The following is a 20,895-nucleotide window of genomic DNA, read 5'->3' as shown; positions in this document are numbered from 1 at the left end:
AGAATGAATGAATCTGCTAATCAACTACACAGCCTGGAACTTTCATATTATGACTTCTGCTCTTATCTTGTTGATATTTGACCTGCGCAGCATTATCTTCACTTCCTCTACCAAGCCCAGTTGAAGCACATGAATCGATCTATTACGTCCAACAAACAGGTCGAATAGAAGTCCTTACTAGTCCATACTAGCCCACTGATTCAGTTTACAGGTTTTTCAAATCCGTCACGATCTTCACTGGACTCGGAGGCTATACTTCCCTGCTTTAGTGGTGTTGTGGAAAGGCTTCACCCTCATAGAGCCATAATAACTCCCTCCCTTTCAGCTTGAAGCATCCTGTGTGTCTATGATAACCTGCTACACAGTGAAGCATCACATTACAGCGAATCACTAAACCACATGAGCATCATCTTGAAATTTAAAAAAAGTGACTTACACACTAAGTCACATGTCTGATTCACAGAAGTCTTATCATTGTACTGTAGTCCACACATACCTTCACTTGTTTCACTTCTATTGTTTTTCCCAAGTGGAAAGGATGGGAGCTCCTTAAAGACGTCCATATGAAGGTATGATTCATAATTACCCTTATCCATGCCCTTGGATCCTCCTTTTACGTGACAAAACGACAGCAACAACATAAAGTCGTTTCTGGTGTCCAGCTTGAGAGGAAGTGCTGCGTTTCACAACTTAAAACATGGCCAGGTATTTGTGCAGCAGGTGTTGCCAGGCGACACCTCCAGAGCATTCATCTCGGGATCTTGTTACTTAATGTGAGTGCAGTATGGACTGAGAGGCTCCTATGTTGCCTCAACAATCTGGACAAAAGGTTCAAAAGAAACAGCACACATACCACACAAGATGTGTTTCGACTGAACAGGGCTGTTTTACTGGGGTTAGGGTTGTGATTTGTAAGAGTGATCATGATTCTGGTGTGATCAGATCTCTTTTTTAGTGTGATCAGATGTGTTTCCAGTGTGATTTGTTTCTTTTTACAGTTTTCAGTCTCATCATGTCTTTTTTTTGTTGTTGTTTTTGTTATGATCAGATGCGTTTCCATATGATCAGTGTTATTTTTAGTGTAATCATCATTGGTTTGATTGATTGTGTGTGTTCTCTGTGTGTATTGGCCTTGTTTATAAGCGCAATGCTGCCACTTGTTGGACGGATTGAAAACTGCATTGATCGTGCCTTTTATTTTGGATGCATGAATGAAATGTGAAGTTCTGGAGTGGAGGCACACTTTGGTCATATTCATTTGGGAAAAACCACCAAATACTAAAAGCTCAAAAAGGTTTTAATGTAGACATTTTATTTTCCATCTATCAGAGTCTCTCCAGCTGCATACATGCACTCCTTCACTAGCACACCAACTGGCAATGGCTTTTCATATTGAGTTAGTATCCTCAGGGATAACTTTGAGATGCTGTTCATCATTTGGCATTAATGTATTGGTTTCGGTCTTTTCACAGGGGCGCTCTGTGGTGGAAATTTGTCTTACGCAGCAAGACAATTGAGAAGACTCAGGAGTAAAATGAAGAATCAGTTTATTCCTTTACACTGCAGTGGCTCAGTTCTGGTTGTTAGACAGAAACACCAAGATACATTACATGACATGATTTCTCATACGGACATGGATGGTTCCAGGGCGTCAGGGGCGCCTCTGGGTGTCTACTCCCAGTCACAGTCACAGTACAGAGATACACAGGTGCCTCTCTGGACCTAAGGCCGGAGAGTACGACAACAGGCACAATGGAAGCCTGAACAATCTCCAGGTTTGTGTGTAACAGGTGAAGGCCCAAGGCACGCATAATTTTGTGAATGAATTTGATTTGATTAATTAAACACATTGTTGGTTATTAAATGTTTGATCATTGATGATTACATTTGATTAATTAAACACATTTGATTGGTTATTGATACATATACACAGATATTTTTTCCCCCACAACATTCTCCACTTTTTGTCATATTTGACAAACCCTAGAAGGGAAAAATAACAAGGACACCTTCAATACATATCTACCCCACCTTGTACTGGGCAAGGTACAAGGTGGCACATTTACATCCAACCTGGGCACTCTGGAACTTTTAACCCCCAGATATGCAAACAATTTGGAGGACACACAGGGAAAGGGCAATTTAAACACATTAACAGACATTTGGAGCATCTCATAACATCAAATGGAGGACACACTCTGTGTACATGATTTTCCCACAGCTGCAGAGTTTGAGCCACAGCACTCTGAGCATCAGAACTCTATGTTATGAAGCTTGGCTATGAGGCGCAGGTTGTCTCTTTGGTTGGAGCAAAGCTGTGCTTTCCCGCTGACCTCCAGCCACTGAACCGCCTGCGACGAGCCATGACTGGACACCTAAGAGAGACCTTACATTAGATCTAGAGTCTAGACCTCGTAGAATTAATGTCACAAAATAATAATATAATACTAAGGTTTAACAATAATAACAAAATGTGCAGACCGTGTCCATAAAGGGGCTGGTCCTGTCCAGGTGAAAGGTGAGGACTGTGGTCTCCACCCAGGCGTTATCTGTGTTCCTGCTGTCATCCACATAACCCTCAAACACCTAAAACACAACAAGCCTGCAACTTACTGCCTGTTTCATCAAGTGTAATCAAATCAAAGAAAGATTGGCTTAAGGTTAGAATCTATCCTCTAACAGTCCATGTACATGGTTGATGCCTGTCAATGGCATTGACAGTTATACAAACAGCTAGAGTTTCAACTAAACCCAACCTGTTTTACCTTAGTTCCCTCCTTGATGTTTGTGTTAATTGTTTCATACAGCTTCTGGTCCAACACTTTCATGAGCATCACTGGCAGGTTCTCCCCAGACTGGACTGGCCCCTGAAGGTATCAGAAAGGATAACTTACTACATCTGTAAATGTTTAAAGTGCAGAGCCCCTAAAGTGAACAAACAGCTGGACTCACCCCAGGTAAAGCCCAGGCTGCTTGGCTCTCGTCCCAAACTGCCAGAAACTCCAACACAGATCTCTTACTGTCTCGCAAGCTAAAACATAGATCGACAAAGTCTTAGACCATATGATGTGATAAAGTGGTAGTCAAACATGTTTACGATCACAGTAAACATTTGTTCTGACCTACCGTGTGAGCACAAGGTCCACATTCAGATTTGGGCCCAGGCAGCTGAGTGCTCCTCGCCCCCTCATGCCGGTCCTCCCTCCAGGATTTCTATTTCCAGGAGTTAGAGGAAACCAGATCCATATTAGACATCAAGACATGCTTGGTTACTTACTGTAAGGGCTATTAGATGCCTCATGTGCTTTCATACCTGTAATTATCCAAGGCTTCAGATTCTGATCTGTGAGGAGAAACGTTGCAAAAAGAGATATAGTGAGTAATTCTCAGCAATATAACACAAATTGAAGTCTCCACAAAAGTAGCAAGATTTCGACTGGTTTCCGTTTGTAAACATACCGATCCACATAGTCTCCACTGTCTTCAGAGGCATAATGGGGAGGCATGTATGAGGTGAAACTCACCTGGAGAAGAGTTTTAAGAATCATTCATCATTGAACTCAGTGACAATCTGAGTCTCTGTGGTGGTTAAGGAGGGGTTAAAGTGAAATACCTCCCATGGCACCTTCTCCTCTGGCACAGGAAAACGCACAACTTTGGTGTTGGGGTATTGAAACTGACGTGCGCTGATGTGGAAGCCGTCCTTGTCTTTCTCTGGCATGTTTCTCAAACCCTGAGAGGACTCACCGTCTGCTGTGACTGATGTTGGAGGGGAGAGGAGAGATGAGTTCTTCTAACATTTGTGAAAAGATGACAATGATATGTAAGTTACAGTAGTTCAGTATCTTACATAGGATTGGTGCTTCTGTTACTGTATTATCCGGAGATTTCAAATTGTCCATAATCCACTGCAGGGCTTTGGCTGACTGGATGACCTGAGGAGACAAATTTCAATAAGTAGACATGAGGCACTGTGTTGACCGCTTTCTCCACTTAATGTGCAAAAATCAGATCACAACCTGCTCCTCTAGTCGAGAGAGTCTCTTCTCCATGGCTGCAGAGCTTCCCTCTTCTTCCCTCTCCAGTCGATCGTTTGTGGTGGTGACCCTCAGGAAACGAAGGAAAATCCATAACTCATAAATTGTATAATAGTTAAAGTACTTTTTGATGTACACCATTTGTATTCATTGTCAGTCTGGGACACATTTGTAGAGGATTTTACTTTTGCGCTATGTCTATGATGCGTCGCTCCACACTCTGGCTCTGCTCTCGCTGGCTCTGCTGTCGCTGGCTCTGCTCTCGCTGGCTGGACTGCAGGTACTGGTTCTTCATTAAGGCCTCCCAGGACAACAGCTCCTCTTCCTCAGCCGGAGGGAGCTCATCCTCTGTCAAAGAGGAAGGTACAGATTGTTAAATAGGACATTGTTTGAGGACATAATGGTTAACCTCACTAGTCAAACTACTATTGAGTGATTTTCTCCATTTTCACCACAGATCTGAATGAAACATCCAATACTTACTGAACTCTGTTCTTTTCTGATGCTTCCTCCACAGCACCATGCCCTTTACAAAGAGGTAAAGATGGCAGAGGAGGAAAAAAGGAGGAGGGGCAGCAGGGCGGCTATGGAACTCTTTGATAAGCTGAAATCTTTGGAACTTCCATATTCTGTCTGTGTTGTCCTGCACCACCTGGAATGTAAAGCTGTATGGGAGTGCATACGGGTTGAAAAAAAGCTATAGTCACTTTAAACAGGATGGAGAAATGGTTGAATAAAGATGAGGAGGACTCACTTGAAGATAGCTATGAGCAGGTTGAGCAGCAAAATATTGGCAAAGAGCAAATAAACACAGAGCATCAATATGGTGAGCCACTCTGGGAAGGCTGGTGTTTGGTTTTCATTCAGCACAGGACACTTTGGTTTCAGAGGATCTGTGCCGTTTATGCTGCACGATTTTATGTCAAACTCTGCATCTGTTAATGACAAAGACAAATGGTAAAGATATAAAGTTAAAGCAATAAATAATGGTGCTTAAATATGTGGCTCAAGGCAAAAACATGACCACAAAAATACTACTTAAAGCAGGAAAGCAGAAACCACTTTCCATCTCCTCTTACTGTCAATATTTGTTGGGACGTTCCCAAATACGATGAGGTAAGGCTCGTACACAGCCCCACGGAGGATCCAATCCAGGCGATTCTCGTTGTGGATGAGGATCCCTTGCTTGGCCACACCGTACGCAACCACCCAGATACTCAGCAGGAACATAAAGAAGAACACATCCATCATCTGCAGGACGGAGACATAACAGTCACAAGCTAGAAACAGCAAACAAATAAGAAGGAGAAATCATCCAGATCATGTTCAGGGGGTCTATTAGGACTGTATGGACTGAACTACCTCACATTTACACAATGATATTAACCTGCACATCAGGAGCAGTTAAGGTTAGGGTTAGTTAGTGTTTCTCAATAACACTGTGACAGGCTCTGTTGGAGGAGCCCAGAATGTTACCAGATTCCATCACGTGTTACATATTGATGTCAACATGCTGGTAAAGTGAAGGACCAATAAAAAAAAACAAAGCTTCAAAGGCAGTTTGTGACCAGTGGGTTCTGACACTTTGACAGTGTTCGACACAAACACCTTTATTACACAGTAAACATGACGGATATTGTACAGTGTATGTAAATCTATATTGTGTCCAAAGTCTTAAACAGTCTATAGGCTTTGCAGGAGGAAATCTTCAAAGATTTCCACATTGTTCTTTGTAGGAACAACAAACACAAACGATGAATATTGCTAGAGGACAGTAAACACACCTGTCTCAGAGGTTATGTTGTCTTAAATCAAACATACCAGTTGCAGCACTATGTTCCACAAACTTAAAAACAATAAAATAAAAGTTATAGTCGGCATATTTTATCCACTGTAACTCTCATCCAGCCTCTCACCATTCTGCGGACTATGATGATCTTGGGGCCCAGGGTCTTGCTGATAGTGAAGATGGCCATGAGACGAATGCAGAAGAGAATGAAGTCGATGCAGAGGATGATTTTACCAAGGTAGAGGAACTGAGGAATCAACCTACAACACAAAAGCTTGACAATTAAGAGGAAAAACCAGCAGGTGGCGATCTTTCCAATGGCCTGAAATGTTTTTCTTGAAGGAAGGAAACTTACCTACACACCAGGCCAGCGATAAAGATGGTGATAGACAGCACGTCTAGAATGTTCCATAGGTCTTGGATGTACATGCTTGCTTTCGTGTGGAACCCAAAGCCATCATGGTCATGACACAGCTGATAATGGAAAGGCAGATCAGTGAATCACAGGCAGATTCAGTGTGGTGATGATAATATTATTTCACATGCTGATTTGTGTGTGCGCTTTTGTTGATGTTCCCAGCAGTGTCTCACCTGTCTGACCTCCTCACAGACCAGAGACAACACCCAGATGTCAAGCAACAACTCCCCTGCAGAGGGCAGCAGCTGGAAGTCCATCATCAGTACCACAGCAAACAAGAAGAGGAAGGCGAAGTAAGACACACTATTCCAGCAGAACTTGACCAGTGGAGAGTCGTAGAAACCGACCAGTCTGGACCAGCAGCTCAGAGGAACCACGGGCTGCTGGCTGGCATGGTCACTGAGGAGAGCAGGGGCAGAGGATAAACACGTGTGACATTTGTGACAACTTATGAAAATAGGAATGAGTCCCACAGCCTATAACGCGTTCTGAAGCTGCCTGCACTGTTGTATAATGTCATCCTGTAGAAACTGTGCCAAAGAGATCATCGAGCACTGATGTTTCACTTTGGCACACAACACAACTAGTCTCCAACAACGCAATGATAAACAACCCGACTGTACAGGATATTTGCACAACATTACATTACGAGCATTTGGCAGACGCTTTTATCCAAAGCGACTTACATTACATTACCACCCTTCGCAGAGGGGGGAGCAATTGAGGGTTCGGTGCCTTGCTCAGGGGCACCTCGGCAGGGGCTCGAACCAGCGACCCTCCGGTTCCCAAGCTGAACCTGAAGCTCTACCCACTGAGCTACTGCCTCACAAGTCTCCGTCTCCTCGTCTCCTCATACACATTCCCTAGGTCCCAGTCAACACGGATTCCTTTCTCTCCCTCTCTTCAGTCCAGTGGAAACTAAAGCAGAAATTAGCGATGTAGCTGCACTTTGCCCTGACAGATGTGAGCTTAGGGCTTGTGTTTTTGAGACGATGCTTATTTTCAGGTGTGACTGTGAAGAGTAATGCACTGTGATGTTAACTTTCTGCTCGTTCGTTAAAATGATACTAAAATCCTAAAATGATACAAGATTTGAATGCAGCTCGTTAGGAAAAATAGCACCCAGAGAAAATTGAAAACAAATACCATCTTTAAAATGTAACTCAGCTCTGTTTGGGAATCCAGAAAAGAGCCCTTGTTAAGATAAGGGTTAGTTACTTACGGGGTTTTATAAGTAGTTCTCAGCGTACTTTCTGTGATTGTCTCCATGGTCTTCATCTCCTCACTCTTCCGAGTTTCCTTCTGAAAGAGCTCATCGCGTCTGGGGAAAATCAAATAATAATCACAATAATTTACATGTTAGAGTATACAAATGTACGCATTTATAAAAAATGCAAAAAAACGCCCCACCAAAAAAGTGTTACAATACTGTCTGCTGTAGAATCTGATATAACCCTCTATCATCTGGGAAATATGTCAGCAGGTAGGACTCACCTGAAAGTCAGAAACCCAGTGTAGATAAGAGGGAAGAAGAGCATGCAGATCATTACTCTCCACACAGGATTGTCCACTGCAAGCTCACCACACCAGATCTGAGTCAGATAAGCCTGGAAGATTGAGAAATCAACAAATGTTGAAATCTTAATCTTGAAAAAACTTATGTTATCTGCACAGAAAGGTATGTGAAAAAATTGAGAGTGTCCATACTTGGACTCCTGACTGAGCTACAAAGCTTTTAGCATGAGCCCTCAGTGCCAGCCTGAGGCACGTCGTCTTTCCCCAAGATGGGGAAGCTCGAACCAGCAACTTCTGAGCTCGCTCTTCATCACAATTGTAGCACTCACTGAACACACCTGGGAGAACACAGATAAAAGAACACTCTTTCATAATCAGGACCATGTTCATTTCATAATACCCCCAAACCCATTCATTATGTCTATAAAGTGTACCTATGGCATGTTCCTCATAGTGATTGGCGAGTTCTTGCATGTTCTCCGCTTCATCTTCATCGTCTTCTTTTACAGCCATTTTCATCAGGATCTTACAGGCTGCCAGAGCAGCAGACATGCAGTCTCTGCACTGTCCACACAGATAAAGACACAGATACTGAGACATTGTCTCCTATCATATACAATATTGTATGTTTATGCACAATGTTAATGCTGATCAGAATGTTTCATTGAAACATGTTTGCACCCAGAGACAATGATTAACATGGTCATACACACTGAATGTTTTATATCAGAAGAAGGAACCTTGGAAATGTTTGGTTACTCATCGCTCCATTTTGATTTCATGTTGTAATATTTACAGTTTCAGAATAATTAAGATGATTTTTGTTGCTGTTTAGATTTTCATATAACTTAGACCTCGAACCTAGAACTGTGCGGGCTCAGCTCAGTCTGATGCTAGGACCTGGTTTTGTCAGGACAGTGAAGTGATGTGTAGAGGTGAAGGTGCTGCTGATTGAGCCCATGGCTTTGGTGTCTTGCAGGTGAACCGACGAATGTTTCCACTCATTTCATAAGTGTGCATCATCTGCAACATGTTTACTGTCAGAATTATTTTTATTGAGACTTTTATTTTTTTTGGTTTCGACCGGTTTATCTACTCGGGAAGCAGTTTTGTTTTGGAAACATTGTCCTTTGTAGGCGATAGCACTGGATACACATGCAGGACATTTGTACAGGAAAGTGCATATAAAATGAATTTAAATATGCAGACCACAGTTTTAGGGTTTTGATCACCTGCTTCCAGGCAATTTCAGCCAGCTCTTTATCATTCTGGACGACAGCCCAAAGGAAAAGGTCTCTTCCTGGATCCCTGTGGGGCTCACAGGGACGTTGAGAATCCTCCTGACTTTTACCTGGCAGCTGGTGAGAAAGGGCACATAGGACTGGATACTGAATTATTTGCATAAGAACACAGTGGGTGTGTTTGTATGAAGGATGGATAGGTTTGGGCAGTTATAAGCAGAGCACATAGACAAAGCATAAACACAGCTCAATGCTCTTTGTCACTCACTCCAGAGGCAGTGGATGGGTAGAGGTGTTGGGTGTAGTTTCCTAGCAGGTGGCGTACTTCCTCAGACACATGAGTCATGGAGATGTCTGTGGCTTGCCCTACCCTTTTGGCCAGCTTGCGAAGAAAGGAGCAGTTGGGTGGTATTTTGTAGAGCTCATTAAGAGTGTTCTCCTCCTGGAGGAACTCCTTCAGATTCACACCGTTCTCTAGCAGCAGACTCACAAACTGGTGTTTGTGGCCTCTCAGGGCTGAGAACATGGCCCCATGGAGGTCAGCGGACTAGAGGAAAGTCACAGTACAATGAGATCATTTTGTAAAACCAATCAAAGGCCAGAGACAAGTGCACTTCAGTCTTTGTGGTCAGAATGTGAACCATATTTCCCCAGTCTGACAGTCAGTCCATCATGCTCCTTTCCATGCTCTAGATGTTTAGTTTCAGTCTGTAATAGGACGACTCACCTTCCACTGGCTCTCCTCAGTGAAGATCTCAGTCTCAGCTATGTCCGCCCGGTTCCAGGCTATAGCCAGCTCCAGCTGCCTCTTCCATTCACCTCCTGGTGACTCACTGGTCCTTGAAGCTGAGGGCACAAACTCATTCAGATTTACCTGACATCACTATGTTCATTAGGTTTACACTCAGTGAATGAGCAGAGGTTCAGGGATTATTCTAGGATGAGTGGCTATAGATAAAAAGTGCAAAGATTAATAAATTAAGTAACCACTGATGGGTTATATTGTTATATTGTAAACTCTATCTTAATTAGAGATCCTACAAAGTACAAAGATAACAGGTAGTCAGGTTGGATTATGGCTAAATCTGTACAAAAATATGGCCCAGGAGAAAAGGAATTGTGAATTATATTTATGAAGAATCATTCCATTTTGTGTACAGGGTTATTGTCACTGTCATTACACATATAAGTTCTTGCTGATTATACAAACTACCAGGATGATGAGGCAACATAAGATAAGCTGTGGTGATGTAAACCAGCAGCTGTGAGGAGCAAACGCAAAGATCTCTGTGACCACAGTGATGAAAGGGGAGGAGATGTCAGAATACAGCCGCCTGCTGCCTGGAAATGCTTTATAACTCAGTGGCTAATCCAATATTCATGAAGCTAATAGATGGAAACTATGGTAATGTATTTAAATTTTTGAGTGATGAATCAACATAATCAGAATTCTAATGTGAGTGTGCGCTGTGTTAAAATATCTTTGTTATGATGCACTTCAGATCACTCTGTGGTTATGTGATTGGTCTCACTCCAAACCTGCAAGATGAGGAGGGAGCCTGCAAAAAGCACTTTGGATCTTCTTATCCGTGTGGCTATCAATGTCTCTAATAAGCAGTCTAAAAGTGAAAATATCTGCAAGAAAATGCTGCTTTGGGTTTTGATCTCAACTCATCTGATATCCACGTCCAGTTCATTCCTCTAAGAGGGAACATGATTTTGTGGCAAGTCTTTCCATGTATTTATAAGTAATGCTTTGTTAATGTTTGCAGCTTCCAGTCAGTAATTGAAATCAATATCTTTACCTTTAAGCAGCGCTTGAAGAATAGCCACGTCAACATCTTCATGTTTGCCCTCACTTACTCTGAACACTGTCAGCAAGTGAGACATCCTGATGATGTCCTGAATCTGGACAGAAAGTGGACAATTAGAACGTGCAGTGTGACTCCAGTAACACTTAATGAGGAACATTCATCTACCTTCTTTGTCCATTCTATGATCATGAGGTTGGAGAAGTTGTCATACTCAAGACTAAAAAACTTTTTCATCAACTGATGAATGAGGGAAATGGTGACTTTGATCAATGGCAGTCCTGCTACCTGGGCGATGACATCTGCTATTCTGCCAGATCCCTCCAATATCACACACGGTGTCCCATTCAGCATGGCATTGCAGATGGTCTACAAAGAGACACAGGGAACAGTCTGAGACAGACAGCGAGTGAGGGGGAGAGAGGGAGGGTTTGGCAGCAAATGGACTCACATTGAGAGTTCCTGGTCCTCCATCCAAAACCACACACACCACTGGTATTGTCACACCACTCTCTGAAGGACAACGACAAACAAAACCAAATCAGACAAACAGATAAAAAAGTGAAAGCTTTCCTGTGTTACCTACAATGACATGCAGATTTAACAGACAATGCATCAGATAAGTTAAACCTTCGTTCCCAAGAGGCTGCTGGGAGATAAGCTTCTCCAGACGACTGCGTAGGTCAATCTCCACACCATAGCGTCCGTGGGTCCCATCATCCACTAGCAGGAAATGGGTGTGGTTGTTGTCCAGGCAGGACAGATGGCCCTGACCCTGGACGTCCATCTGATAGTTTGCAGGGAAACAACCCTAGGAATGCGGTGAGGAAAGGAGATGGAGGAAAGACATCCAGCTAATTCATCAATTACAGATGAATCCCACCTTAAACTGAGAGTGCATTCAAGCCCATTTTTTAATTGTCATCACAAAACACTGTGGGGGGCTTACACAGGTTTGAGGTTGTAAATATGTGAGGCCTATAACACCTTTTTGAAGCCTGGGCAGCATGGCCCACTCTGATAAAGCCATGTGCCCGGAATCCTTTGTCACAGAACAGGCTAAAAGAACTACATCTCCCAGAGTTACCTATGGTCAACCTCCTGTTCACACCTTGTCTGTGTGGGGTTATTAAAAGCCCACCAACTTCACAGCAACTTCTCTTCAGCTCAACTCAAAGCAGAAAGGAGACACTAGAACGCCAAGAATATGCCCTGGATATTCATAATTCAGCGAACCCAGCTAACTCTCTCCTGTTGCTGCTTTGAAGACGTTAGGAGGTTCTCCCTGATTCTCCCTGGACAAAGACCAAAGCTTTGTCTCAGTGAACACTTTTCCTTTCCCTCTGAAACTGTTGCCGGCGAGATTTTGATTTGATTGCTTGACCTGAACCCTGAATCGCGAACAAGGAGGCAAGCGATTTCCTCCTGTTTTCTTCAATTCCCTGTCGACGAACTCCCAAATCTCTCCATGTGGATCAGAAGATTTGAGGCCCTGCAAACCTGCTCTTGTGATTCCCTCACCAGCGCACAAATCCGCCAAATCCGCCTGGAAGGCTCCCGACAGGACTCAACGCAACAGACTGCTCGTTCTATTCTACGGTGAATTGCAATAAGGACGCAATTCCACCAAGTAAGGCTCAGACGTCTGGGCAGAAATACAGTTAGGAAGTGATATTATGTGCATTATATGTAGGATACTGTGTGTTCTTAACTAAGCAAAATATTACAAGTGTGTTCTTTTAATTTTTCATCTGTGTTGTACTGCAAGAATTTCCTCTGAGCCTTTCAGCCTGTCACCCCTACGCACATACGCACAGGCACATGTCCCCACACACAGGGTAGATAGGAGTGATCCGCCATCTTGGTTGTGAACTTTGGAACTCCTCCTGTACACCTGTTTACCCACCATTTTGTATAGCCCTGTTTCGAAGCTAGATCTCTCCATTTTAGTTTGATCCAGGTCCCACTAGTGGGTGTGTTCTAACTTTGTCACTTCCTGTACATGTCACGCACAAACACGCACACACACACACACATACACACACTCAAGCTTTACTTCCCTTGTGATTGAATCCATTTTATCTGAATTTCTTGTAATTTGTTTGTCTTTCCGATTTGTTATCTTTATGGTGGATGACCATTAGTATCATTGTGAGTTAATAAATCCTTTCATATTATAACAAGAAGTGTCTGAAATTGTTTGCTCCGAGTGTCTGTATGATTCCATCCTCTGTCTACACCAAGAATCACCCTTTGATTTCGAGCACAAAACTAATCTTTAAATTATTCTCAGTTAATTAAATCATTAAATCATTTTGATTGCTAATTGAGATTTATGGTGAATCTTTGAGGTTTAGGTCAATTATTTGCTATCTTGGTCCCCCTGCAACAAGGGGTGGTTCCCCAATTTGTTTTTTACACCTGCAACACCCCAAAAACCCCATAAATGGCAGCACATCTAGACTATACAGGCTTTGAATCTGCAATATGAAGGCATCTTCCCTGCATATCATCACTAAGGGTGCATGTGATGAATATTGCCACACAAAGAGACGCCCTGTGTGTTGTTCCTACCTGTGGATCCACCAGAGCGTTCCTGTTGTGAACGGTCCCCCATGTGGCCACTCCAATGGCAACGATCTGGGCCTTTGTGGAGCTGTTTCTCAGGGCATAATCCCTCAAAGCCTGGCCCACGAGCTTCATCACACCTGTATGAGTGCCACCAGTGATGATCCAGGCGCCTGCATACAACAAAGGAAAAGGGCCGTTCAAGCCACTACAGGAAACTCTAGAACTATTGACTATGATTTCACCCATCTATTTCACCCATCAGTCTGGTTGTTCTGTAGACACACACACACACACACACACACACACACACACACACACACACACACACACACACACACACACACACACACACACACACACACACACACACACACACACACACACACACACACACACACACACACACACACACACACACACACACACACACAAAACTGCATTAATAACCCTCTATTGTCCTTGACCCCAAGGACCAAAAAAGTTGATAAAATATGTTTTCTTTCATCAAATGATCTGAAAATGATAGGGGTTGTTTGATATGATGCTCTACATGATTAGAAGAAATTTGAAGTCATTTGGTTGATTGGTTGATTGTTTTATTGAATCTTTAACTGACGCAAATTGTCACACCATACTGCTTTTCAACACATCTTTGATCTTGGATGTTTGATGTGTGTGGTCAAGAAATGGTTATTTAATAATGGGACAACAACAAGAGGTGTTGGGGGGTGCATTTCACATTTGAGTCTGAGAGAGAAAGGGAGCACAAGATTAGGCAGAAGCACTCCGTTGCACAGGAGGCTCCTGAGCTAATATTTAACCATGTTGTGGAAAAGAATGACCAGGAGGACAATGCTGAACATAAAGAGGAGGAAGAATCAATTGATGAGGAGGATTCAGGGTCAGAAGAGGAGGAAAATAACCATGAGTTCATAGACATACAGACCACAGATGTATGGGACAAGTGGGTGTTTCTCCTGCCGCTGATGTACGATCCAGGCACTCTGCATGAGCGCCTGGTCACCTTCAAAGGGTCGCTGTCCATACAAGTAGTACATCTCGAGTCAACCCGGGCAATATGGGATAAAGATATGGCCAGCATGCGATGCCAGGTCCATGGAACGTGCAGGGGTTTGGGGCGGCAGAAGCCCAAATACCTGCCTTACTTTACCTACAGACATTGACGATCTAGCGGACTGTGTAACAGGGTACATCAACTTTTGTAGACAGTATTGTTCCCACAGAGACTGTACGCTGCTTCCCCAACAACAGCTGAAGGAGAAGATTCCACAGGGCAAGGACACCTACAGGAGGGGGCTGGAGCGAAAGCTTCAGCAAAACAACCTGAGGGAGGTGTGGAGCGGCACGAAAACCATCACTGGCTACAAGCAGACCGGTAGCCAGTCAACAGAGGGGGACCAGGTCTGGGCCAACGAGTTGAACCTATTCTTCAATAGATTTGATGAGAGGCCCATTAACCACTCCGCCAGCTCGTCCGCCATCAACACCCCTCAACCCTCCAGCCACGCTGACTCCCCTCCCCCACCATTCCTCCACAACAACACAATACCAGCTAGTTGAGCTCATTATGCTCAACTTGGAATAATTGTGGAGTTACTCTGAGGAATGAATGGTGTGAAAACGGCATTTCATCGGCTTGTACCTGTACTTGCTCTTTGACAATAAAGTTGAATCTTGAAGAAGTCACGTCCCAGCACCCTCAACGACTACAGACCGGTGGCGCTGACGTCCCACCTGATGAAGTCACTGGAGAGACTGGTACTGTAATTTCTTCGGCTCCTGGTCAAACCGTCACTGGACCCTCTCCAGTTTGCCTACCAGCCGAAACCGGGAGTAGAGGACGCCGTCATCTTCCTGCTTCACTGTGCCTATGCCCATCTGGACAGACCCGGCAGCACTGTGAGAGTCATGTTCTTTGACTTTTCCAGTGCATTCAACACCGTTCGGGCCGCCCTACTCGGGAGTAAGCTGTCGGCGATGCAGGTAGACTCTCCCCTGGTTTCCTGGATAGTGGACTATCTAACTGGTCGGCCGCAGTTTGTCAGATTGCAGGGATGTGTGTCTGACACTGTGGTGTGCAACACTGGGGCCCCTCAGGGTACGGTCCTATCACCATACCCTGTACACATCCGACTTCCAATTCTGCTCGGAGTCCTGCCACCTGCAGAAGTTCTCAGATGACTCTGCAATAGTAGGCTGCATCACCGAGGGGAAGGATGAGGAGTACAGGGGTGTCGTGGACTCCTTTGTCGAGTGGTGTGAGCTGAATCACCTGCAGCTCAACACTGACAAAACTAAGGAGCTGGTGGTGGACCTCCGCAAGAAGAAGTCACCCCCCACACCTGTGACCATCAATGGGGTGACTGTGGACTCTGTGCAGGTATACAAATACCTGGGAGTCCATTTGGACAACAAACTGGACTGGTCTAAGAACGCTGAGGCTGTTTACAAGAAGGGACAGAGTCGACTCTACTTCCTGAGGAGGCTTCGATCCTTCAATGTCTGTAACACCATGCTGAGGATGTTCTACAAGTCTGTGGTTGCCAGTGCCATCTTCTTTGCAGTCGTGTGCTGGGGCAGTAGGGCGAGGTCAGCTGACGCCAACAGGATCAATAAGATCGTCAGGAAGGCTAGCTCCGTCCTGGGGGCTGAACTTGATTCGTTGGAGCGTGTGTCGGAGAGGAGAATGCTGCGCAAGCTACGGAGAATCATATACAAAGACTCTCACCCTCTCCACCAGGTGCTGGCCTCATACAAGAGCACCTTCAGTAACAGACTCATTCCCCCCAGGTGTACTACTGAGTACACAGTTACTCGAGGTGTCGAGCCGCGTCGGTGGGGACATAGGGGACATAGGGATCTGAGCCCCCCCCTCCAACCTGCTTCACTGTCACCTTATAGTATATTGCACTAACATTGCTGTATGTCATATATACACACGTGTATGCTGTAGTTGTATAGATTATCATTACTCATACCTCACAGTCAGATGCACATTGCACTTGTAACCTTGTCCTCCTAATGTACTTATACTGTCACGTACTGTTCCCCCCATTGTATGTACTTCGTACCCCTTATTGTGTGTATCGTTATCGTGTACTTATTGTCTACTTGCATTCTTGCACTTTTCATTATTGCACTAGTTGGGTGATTTCTTATTTCTGATTTCTGATTCTTGTTTTCATGCTGTACTGTAACTGTTGCACAGTAATTTCCCTCGGGATAATAAAATTTCATCTTATCTTATCTTATCTTTATGTAAACAAGCTCTATTGGCCCTAAATTCTTAATTAAGGGAATTGTTTGTGGTAATTTGTTGGACTGGAGTCAGACCAAAGGTGTAACACAAAATTAGTTGAACATTTATACTATATGCTGTAAATAATAGTCAAACAAGTTGGGGTCAATTTGACCCCAATAGGTGTCAGTATGGGCTGCCATTCAAAAAATTCAAAAACAGCACTATCACTAAAATTTGACATATTCCACTCTGGTATATGTCAAATAGTAAAGATCATATTAAATATTAAATTTTTTTTTTACTCAAAAATAGGGTATATTTTATGTAAACAAGGCCTTTTAGCCCTAAATTCCAAAATGAATGGAAAAAAATTGTGGTGATGAGTTGGACTGAAGTCAGACTAAAGGTGTAACACAAATCTAATGGAAAATTTACACTATATGCTTTAAATAACAGTCAAACAATTTGGGGTCAATTTGACCCCAGAGGACAATAGGTGCATGTAAAACGGGAGGGTTCTCTGGATAATCATTGACATTTTCATCTCTCTCTGATTGAGCTGACCTGTTATCTGGGCCACTTTGATGAGACCTCTGTGGAACATGTTCTTTAGACCGGTCTTCAAGTAGAAGTTCTTGGCTCCTCCAGTCACTGAGATCAACAAGTTTGGAGGCGAGAGTTTCCATTGTTTAGTCAGTAGCCGGTACAGAATCTCAGGCTGGGTGTCTGTGGACACTCGTGCATACTGAGAATGGTCAGAAACACAGACATAAATGTAAGTATGAAACCACATGCATAAATAGTTTCTGTTGTTTTTATCATAAGTCATGGTGGTGCTCTACCTTGCCGGTTATCTGTCCCAAATCACCAAAAGTGATGTCTCCAAAAGCATCAGTTTGAACTTCACGGATATGTCTTTCTTTATCCCAGGTTTCCCCTGTGAAGTCCTCAGGCTTCACATGGTGGGTCTTAGGGTAGCCACACTTACATATCCCCTCTCTAGTGAAGAAACAAGAAACAATGCTTTCTGTTCACCAACACCTCAAGGAGGCATCAAGATACACAGAGTCTGTGAGATCAGTAAAACAGATACTACCCATTACACTTAAACCCAAGTGGATTAAGTGTACTGGGGTTTTCAATCTGTTTCAATCTGTTTTTTGAAGGGTCTGAAATATAAATGATTTCTAAAAGCAGAGCTAATTAAAATTGAATGATAAACGGGTCTTCCAGGTTCTCTGAAAAAAAGTACTCTCCTGTGCGTCTATGATAATCTGCTATACGACTATCGCTGAAACGCAAAAGCAAAGCCTACCTGTCACCCGTTTCATAGAAGACACATTCCTTCTTCCGGATGGAGGAAGCTAAGGTGCAGTGCTGAAAAGAGGGGGAGACAGACAGGTGCTTATGTAGTGGGTGGAATTAAGGTGCCTGTAGCTTTAAGCCCGAGCTGTCTTGCGCCGCACCTGACTGACGTCACTCGATGCGACGCTAATGCGTTAATTGCTAGTCTCTGGCCTCCTGTAAAAGCACTGTGCCGGTGGTAGCCCAGTGAGCGGCAGGACTACTTTGAAGTGTCTTCGGTGTCGTTTCGTTTTTCATCTTGTGTGGGTTGTAGCCCGTGGATGTTCTGCACCTGGAGTGAAGGGTGCTGTGGTTGGAGTGTTGCTCCGGGAGTATTATTGTTTGGCGTGTGATCGTGTGGCGATTTCCTTCGTGGGCAGCCACAAGCGTCGCAAGCCTTCTATTTTACCGGCTGCTTGGCGGTTTTGGCAATTCATTCTTCTTCAAGTGAAGCTCCGGTTGATCCCTGGCTGTGGTTCTGCTGACTGCAAGAACTGAGGGCTGCCTTCTGTCACCGGCTGCTGTTTTGTTCCTATTTAATTTTCCTTTTTTTTTTTTTTTTTCATGTCTGTATACTGAGGGTCGGCCATTGTTGCACTGCGTGCGTGCGGCCAGATCACCCGAAGTGGTAACCTGCCTGCGTGTCTGTGTGTTTGTGGTTATTTTGTTTTTAATGTTTGTAAGCCTAAATCGTCTGTATGCTTTATTGTGTATTTCTGTCCCGTCTGTTTTCTGTTAGCCTCACTGACAGCGAATCTGACCCCTGTGCCTGGGCACCTAACATTTGGGGTTGTATTGTGTTGCCGTGCTTAACTGTGTGCTATTTCATTTCTTTTTGCTGTGGTTTCATTCAGTAGTATTGCCCAATCAGTCCAAACAGGTTGAGACGGCTGTTGGTCTCCAGAGGCTCGATTTGTGTTCTGTTTGAACTTGTGTGTTTTTCGTGTTTTTATGGTTTCTTCTTTCGTTGCAGGAGTTGGGTACTATCAGCGGGGAGGCCTGGCACCTGGTGGTGGGTATCCGTGTACGTGTCTTACCATTTTCTGCAGTGTAGTGTCACCTGGGTGTACAGCGCAGTGTATTCACATGTGGTCCCTTGGACCCCGCTCTTAGACAGATTGCCCCTCCCCCCCTTCTGATAAGCTTCCCCCTGCTGCATATGTTTGGTGTCTTATTATGTTTTTGTTGTGCGACGGAGAACTTCTCCCATAGCCCAAAGGAAAATCCCATTACATACTAGACTGCCTATGTGCATGAATTGAATAAAGAAGTTAATTTAATTGTAGTAGAATCCTGTCTCTGCTTCCTCCTTGCACGAACCTGTGTGCTGATTTCATACTCACCTTATTTGGTGACTCGCAGCTAGTTCATTTAGTTCCTAATGGGAGCCTAACTCCTATAGGTGGCGTTGTCGACAACTGAAATACTGATCATATCTCCTGGCCCTGCTACACTTAGAGGGCCAAGCTGTGCTCAAAGCCAGAGTGTGAACCAGCTTCCACCGCAGCTGGTTTGAACCGCAATATATGGAAGAGTTCATTTCAGAACATGCATCACTAAAACAAGTGAAATGTGGTTAACTGATTTATGACAGTAATAACAACACAACAATAACAGGGAGGAAACTATGCAGCTCATGAACATAACAGCATTTTAAAATAATTCATAATGGAAATGTCGAGCCTCTGAATCCCCAAATCTTCACACATCTCATCACTACAGTCGGTTTATGACAACAAGCAAAGACTCACCTTTTCAATGGAAGGACCTAGTTCTAAGTCAGTATCCTGCATCTGCTCACTTTTGTCTGATTTAGGCAGCATTTCTGTAGGGGAGCAGAAGTCTATCAGTTTAAATCCTCTGCTGCTCTCTGCAGATCTCTTCCTGTTCCAAGTTGAAGATGAGTGTAGAGACAAGTGGCAGAATGAATCTGCTAAGCAAGTGCACAGCCTGGAACTTTAATATTATGATTTCTGCCCTTTTCTTGTTATTTGACCTGCGCAGCATTATCTTCACTTCCTCTACCAAGCCCAGTAGAGCCATAATCACTCCCTCGCTTTCAGCTTGAAGCATCATGTCATAACCTGTTACACAGGGAAGCATCACATTACAGCCAAACATTAAACCACATGAGCGTCATCTTGACAATTGAAAAAAGTGATTTACACACTAAGTCACATGTCAGATTCACAGGAGTCTTATCATTGTACTGTAGTCCACACATACCTTCACTTGTTTCACTTCTATTGTTTTTCCCAAGTGGAAAGGACAGGAGCTCCTTAAAGACGTCCATATGAAGGTATGATTCATAATTACCCTTATCCATGCCCTTGGATCCTCCTTTTACGTGACAAAATGACAGCAACAACATGAAGTCGTTTCTGGTGTCCAGCTTGAGAGGAAGTGCTGCGTTTCACAACTTGTAACATAGCCAGGTATTTGTGCAGCAGGTGTTGCCAGGCGACGCCTCCAGAGCATTCATGAGGGCAGTGCAACCGCTGTGCCGCGGCACGCTGGTCGTAAAAGTGTGCCGTGGGAAATGATCCAACTTCACTTAATTAATCCACAAACCGATCCGGCCCGTGAGCCAGACCGACAGATCACAACAGGTCCAAAATAAACAGCACACATACCAGATGAGATGTGTTTCGACTGATCAGGGCTGTTTTACTGGGGTTAGGGTTGTGATTTGTAAGAGTGATCGTGTTTCTGGTGTGATCAGAGTTATCTTGAGTGTGATCAGATTGTTTAGATTTATTCAGTGAGATGATTTTGTTTGTTTTAATTGCAGTCTTCAAGTGTTTCCGGTGGGATCAGAGCTTGTTTCTTTTTACTGATATCAGAACAGTTTGCAGTGTCATCATATTTGTCTTATTGTGATTATGTATTTTCATTTTCAATAGGATT

At 43.8% G+C, this 20,895-nt stretch overlaps 1 protein-coding gene across 1 annotated transcript; it reads right to left on the bottom strand.

Annotated features, from left to right (window-relative positions):
* Window positions 1-1,544: 1,544 nt before the first annotated feature.
* LOC143015876 (transient receptor potential cation channel subfamily M member 2-like) lies at window positions 1,545-18,027 on the bottom strand. Its single transcript, XM_076170003.1, has 32 exons — window positions 17,960-18,027; window positions 17,487-17,643; window positions 17,209-17,389; window positions 13,386-13,552; window positions 11,442-11,622; window positions 11,263-11,324; window positions 10,980-11,180; window positions 10,806-10,908; window positions 9,728-9,846; window positions 9,269-9,547; window positions 8,992-9,147; window positions 8,194-8,323; window positions 7,952-8,097; window positions 7,739-7,851; window positions 7,467-7,565; window positions 6,418-6,643; window positions 6,182-6,300; window positions 5,954-6,086; window positions 5,117-5,288; window positions 4,792-4,972; window positions 4,521-4,702; window positions 4,223-4,385; window positions 4,020-4,107; window positions 3,851-3,935; window positions 3,614-3,759; window positions 3,460-3,524; window positions 3,314-3,343; window positions 3,127-3,213; window positions 2,953-3,031; window positions 2,757-2,867; window positions 2,482-2,586; window positions 1,545-2,375 (listed from the first exon to the last, which is right to left on the bottom strand). Exons 3-32 carry the CDS (start codon window positions 17,246-17,248, stop codon window positions 2,253-2,255), a joined length of 3,891 nt encoding a protein of 1,296 aa, XP_076026118.1. The 5' UTR covers window positions 17,249-17,389; window positions 17,487-17,643; window positions 17,960-18,027; the 3' UTR covers window positions 1,545-2,252.
* Window positions 18,028-20,895: the final 2,868 nt, after the last annotated feature.

This window comes from Genypterus blacodes, unplaced genomic scaffold, assembly GCF_046128005.1.
Source record: "Genypterus blacodes isolate CSIRO-AG114 ecotype Tasmania unplaced genomic scaffold, CSIRO-AGI_Gbla_v1 ptg000214l_1, whole genome shotgun sequence".
Lineage (NCBI taxonomy): Eukaryota > Metazoa > Chordata > Actinopteri > Ophidiiformes > Ophidiidae > Genypterus > Genypterus blacodes.
This window is presented reverse-complemented; position numbering and strand designations above follow the sequence as displayed.

Coding starts and splice junctions, on each gene's coding strand:
- LOC143015876 (XM_076170003.1), bottom strand. CDS start 17,248: ATGTTCCACAGAGGTCTCATCAAAGTGGCCCAGATAACAG. Junction 8,324..8,991: donor CTGAAATTGCCTGGAAGCAG/GTGATCAAAACC, acceptor CTGTGTGGACAG/TGCAGAGACTGCATGTCTGC. Junction 3,214..3,313: donor GAAGCCTTGGATAATTACAG/GTATGAAAGCAC, acceptor TCCTGGAAATAG/AAATCCTGGAGGGAGGACCG.